The sequence below is a fragment of the Homarus americanus genome, unplaced genomic scaffold (genome assembly GCF_018991925.1).
Source record: "Homarus americanus isolate GMGI-L3 unplaced genomic scaffold, GMGI_Hamer_2.0 scaffold36191, whole genome shotgun sequence".
NCBI classification, from domain to species: domain Eukaryota; kingdom Metazoa; phylum Arthropoda; class Malacostraca; order Decapoda; family Nephropidae; genus Homarus; species Homarus americanus.
Window position 1 is genome coordinate 77,501 of NW_024754176.1, and position 5,000 is coordinate 82,500.

Below are 5,000 nucleotides of genomic sequence, written 5' to 3' on the forward strand. Positions count from 1 at the left end.
AATCTGTAAATTATAGTAATTTCGTTGTTTTATGGAGGCATAGGTATGGTGTGTGTGTGTGTGTGTGTGTGTGTGTGTGTGTGTGTGTGTGTGTGTGTGTGTGTGTGTGTGTGTGCATCACCTTAATTACCCAACAGGGACACACACACACACACACCTGCAGCCTTGAAGGTGAAGACACAAAATTTCACCATCACAAATAATGAAGCAAAGAAAACGTCTCCCCATTAAATATGTTAAGAGGTGGAGAAGAGAGGGGAAGAAGAAGGTAAGAGGGAGGAGGGAGGAGGAGGAGGAGAGGGAGGAGGAGAGGAGGAAGAAGAAGGTATGAGGAGGAGAAGGAGGAGGAGGAGGGAGGAAGAAGAAGGTAAAAAGGAGGAGGAGGAGGAGGAGGGAGGAGAGGAGGAAGAAGAAGGTAAAAGGAGGAGAAGGAAGAGGAGGGAGAGAGGAGGAGAGGAGGAAGAAGAAGGTATGAGGAGGAGAAGGAGGAGGAGGAGGGAGGAGAGTAGGAAAAAGTAGTTGTACACTTGATACCTATAGTAATAGACAAGAGTGGGGAGCAAATAACACATTCTTACGCCTGGGGAGATAGACACCCCAGAGAGAAAGATATCACCTCCGGGGAGACAGTAAACATACCAGAGAAGGAATTCATAGCCTCTGGGAAGAATATATCACCCCGAAGAGACAGTAAACACCGTTGGGGAGGATTATGTCACCCCAGCGAATCAGTAAACACCCCGAAGAGACAGTAAACACCCCAAAGAGACAGTAAACAACCAAGAGAAGGGAGATATTACCCATGGGGAGACAATAAACACCCCAGAGAAGGAAGCTATCACCCTGGAGACAATAAACACTGAGACAGTAAACACCCCAGAAGGAAAATATCACCCCGGGGAAGAATATATCACCCCGAAGAGACAGAGAACACCCTGGGGAGAAATATATCACCCGTGGGGAGAGAGACTGACCTGGGTTTCTGGTGTTAGTGACGATCATGGCTCCGTCCTCCCTCTTCCACATGATCCTGGGCTCCGGGTTACCCTGGCAGCACTTGAGGGTCACGTTGGCCTTCTCCCTCACCTGTATCTCACTACTGCTCATCCACGATGTTGGGTGGCACTGTGGGGGTGAGAGAAGAGGTGTTAGTGGCACTGTGGGGGTGTTAGTGGCACTGTGGGGGGTAGGGGTGTTAGTGGCACTGTGGGGGTAGGGGAATGTTAGTGGCACTGTGGGGGGTAGGGGGTGTGTGAGTGGCACTGTGGGGGTGGGGATGTTGGTGGCACTGTGGGGGGAGAGGGGGTGAGGTAGTGTGGAGAGAGAGAGAGAGAGTATAATACTTATATTAACACGGTCTCGGGAAAGCAGTTAAGAAAGTGAACTTTCCGGAAACTTGAAAATCTTAGTGTTGGAGGAGATGATGAACTGAGGTCCTGGGAGGAGGGTGTGAGCCGGGGAGAGGAGGGAGTAGGTGTGTACAGAGGGAGATGAAGGGAAGAGAAGTATAGGGAGGAAGGGAGGAGAGACTAAGGGAGGAGGGGCATCACATGGGTACATTCTGGTCATATATTTAATACAGGCACAAAAATATTCCTGAATAAATTTACTAAAGCAACGATATTAAATCCTGGCTGATAGAAACACCATATATATATATATTTGATCCTGAGATCAGTAAGACACTCGAGTCTTCCTTTGTAACGTTACTACGACAGAGAGAGAGGGGGGGTGGGGTGTACATACAACAGGGTGAGGCAGAAAGAAACACGGGAGACACACTTTTAATAAAACACCTCAACACAAGTTTCACAGAAAAACACACCTGAGATGTCTTAATGAGGAGAGAGAATGAATAACTTATAAGGAAGCTGGGAACGTGTCTCAAGCTGTGAGAGTGTTGGGAGAGGCTGAACGACCTCCTCCCCTCTCTCACCTCTCCCCCTCCCACTGCCACGCCCTCCCACCCACCACCTCCTCCTCCAACCTCAAGGGACGATAAACTCAAGGAACACCAAACACAGATAAGACTAAATTATCTCTAATACCAAGATATAAATCATTATTATTCCTTTATTGTAATTTATTTATTTATCTACATCATTTATTCATTTTTCTTCATTACTTTTTTTTTTCTCTTGACAAAAAGATCAAGCGTGTGGTGTAATTGGTTATGGTGATAGGAAACATAGAGAGAGAGAGAGGTACAAGAATAAAGAACGATATAATTAACTTGATGGAAGAGATAAAGAAGGAGAATGATGGAAGCCGAGGATGGATAATTTAGTGGATAGAAGGATAGAGTGAGATAAAGTGGATAGAACCTAGGTAGATGGATATTGAAGAAACGATGAACGTAAAGGAGTGGATAGCATTGAGGCTGAGGTAAAAGGATGAAGGATAGGAATTAAACAGATAGATAAACTAGGATAAGGAAGGAAGGTAATAAGAGATACAAAAAAAGGAATTAGAGAGAAAATGAATAACAATATAAAGAGGAAATGATAATATGTCAACAAAAAGTGATACTCGTTGTATAATGGTGGTTTATTTATTTTATTTATTAATTTGTTTATACATTTGGGGACGTTGTTGAAGAGGTCAAGTGTGTGTGTGGCGACGTACACACACACACACACACACACACACACACACACACACACACACATACGAGGAAGTAATCAGGAGAAGTGTATTGTACAGGAAAATATAAAAATGTGGACAAAAGATGGTGATGTGCGGTTGTGTGTCGTGGAGGTGGTTAGGTTAGGTTAGGTTAGGTTAGGTTAGGTTAGGTTAGGAGAGGTGTCCCTCAAGTGGTTTATATCACAATACCGTTACGTTATGCTCGTAAGGTCGACACACCAACAATGATATTTTGTCTGTAGCTTTAAATCGTTAATGTTCAGGTGTCGTAAAGTTTCTCACCTGTCATGACTCACCTGACAGGTAATGTGACTGTCGCTGCTGCTACTGTCAGTCGCTCACCAACTCTTTTTTTATATGATAGGACATGAGCAGTGAACTGTCCACTCACACAGTCATGCCTGAAATATTTTCCAGTCAGCCTAAGGTGGCAGTCACTTGGAGCTGACGCCAGCATCAGAGGGTAAAATAATCAGTCTGGGGTGTCAGTCACGCGGTTCTGACATCACATATCACACACAGAGCGAGATAGTCAGCCCAGGGTGTCAGTCACGAGGAGGTGGGGGAGGGGAGGTACACTTGGCTGGTCCACATACAACAGTCTCACACTACATATCATCACTACACCTTCTCCTCTACACCGGGGAATCAGCCAGGAACAGTGGATTACCATGCGAGTACAAGAACCACTCCACCACCGCCTAAAAAAAACCTTCCTTAATATTACTGTAATCACTAACTATCGCCTCGAACCTGGGTCCTCTAGATGATCAATAGAGTATAATACCACTCCACCACCGCACTTAAGGAGAATTGTTTTTGTTTTTTAACGTCGAGGACCTACTGAAGAAGGAGCAGGAGGAGGAGATGACGGTCTTTACGATCCTGAGTTACTGACGGCGGTTGTCATGAAGGAGGATTCTTAAGTGTGGTTTTGAGGATGAGACGCCCTCTCCCTTTACCCTTATGACCATGTACCCCTCCCCCTCCCTCGCTACCGCTCCCCCTACCACCCCTCCTCCTCTCCCCCCACTCCTCATCTCCCCCCCCTACCCTCCGTCCTCTTCCTCTCCCTCTACTACCCATCATCTTCCTCTCCTCCAACCACCTCCTCCCTCCCTACCACCTTCCTACTGTGTTGTTGGAGGGGTTTTGACTTTAATGCTCGTGAACTCATAACCTAAGTTGATGACCACAGTAAACTCCAACGACCAACCTGTTTTAACCCAGCTGGTCTCCTGGGCACCATCTGACCAGGTGGAAGGGTCGTCTTCACAGGTGGTAACGCTGGTAGAAAAAGGGGTGGATCTTATAGGTGGCAACACTGTGAGATGGAGGGATATATCTTCTCAGGTGGTAACAATGGATAAGGATTGATCAAACAAGTGGTGGTGGTAACAATGGAAAGGTGTCAGGTATACATATCCACCACCTGTAGAAGAAGACCCACTAATTAACACAGGTATACTCACCCACCACCTGTAGACCCACTAATTAACACAGGTATACTCACCCACCACCTGTAGACCCACTAATTAACACAGGTATACTCACCCACCACCTGTAGAAGACCCACTTGCGCTAGGGCGGGGTTGGTGTTGATCTGACACATGTAGTAGCCGCTGTCTTCCTCCGTGACCCCGTTAATGTGAAGGGTCCAGGTCTTGTGAGAGTCGTGGGTGACGGAGTAGCGGGAGATGCGGGAGATCATTCTGGTGTGCACCGCTACGATCATCTGACGCTGGAGGTGTATCCATCCAACCTGTGGGAGTAGAAGAAGGAGGAGGAGGTGAGAGATGGGAGGGAAGGGTGTGGAGGGAGAGGTAGATAGATAAAGAGGTGTGTGTGTGTGTGTGTGTGTGTGTGTGTGTGTGTGTGTGTGTGTGTGTGTGTGTGTGTGTGTGTGTGTGTGTGTGTATTACGGTGATTGACGTCTCCTTAGGTGATTATAACGTACAATAATGTTAATACTCGTTTCTGCGTACACACACACACACACACACACACAGTGAGGGGAGGAGAGACAGGCACCCAGGCACTAACACTCAGAGGTGGCACTTGAAGCAGGCTCGGCCGTGTGGGTCGACCTCCTTCTGTTGGGTGACGCTGTTCACTGATCCACCTGAACTATGAGCGGCGGTGTACAAGAGCCTAAATCCTGCCTCCTACATCCTATCTAAATCCTGCCTCCTACATCCTATCTAAATCCTGCTCACCCTATCTAATCCTGCCTCCTACACCCTATCTAAATCCTGCCTCCTACACCCTATCTAAATCCTGCCTCCACACCCGCTCCTACATCCCTATCTAAATCCTGCCTCCTACACCCTATCTAAATCCTGCCTCCTACACTT

General features: G+C 47.0%; 1 protein-coding gene across 1 annotated transcript in view; it reads right to left on the reverse strand.

Moving 5' to 3' along the window:
• Positions 1-5,000, reverse strand: part of LOC121855711 (lachesin-like) — a 26,147-nt gene that overhangs the window by 17,828 nt on the left and 3,319 nt on the right. The window contains 3 exon segments of the mRNA XM_042350801.1: positions 975-1,105; positions 1,107-1,125; positions 4,201-4,408. Coding sequence (XP_042206735.1) covers positions 975-1,105; positions 1,107-1,125; positions 4,201-4,381 — 331 coding nt within the window. The 5' untranslated portion in view covers positions 4,382-4,408.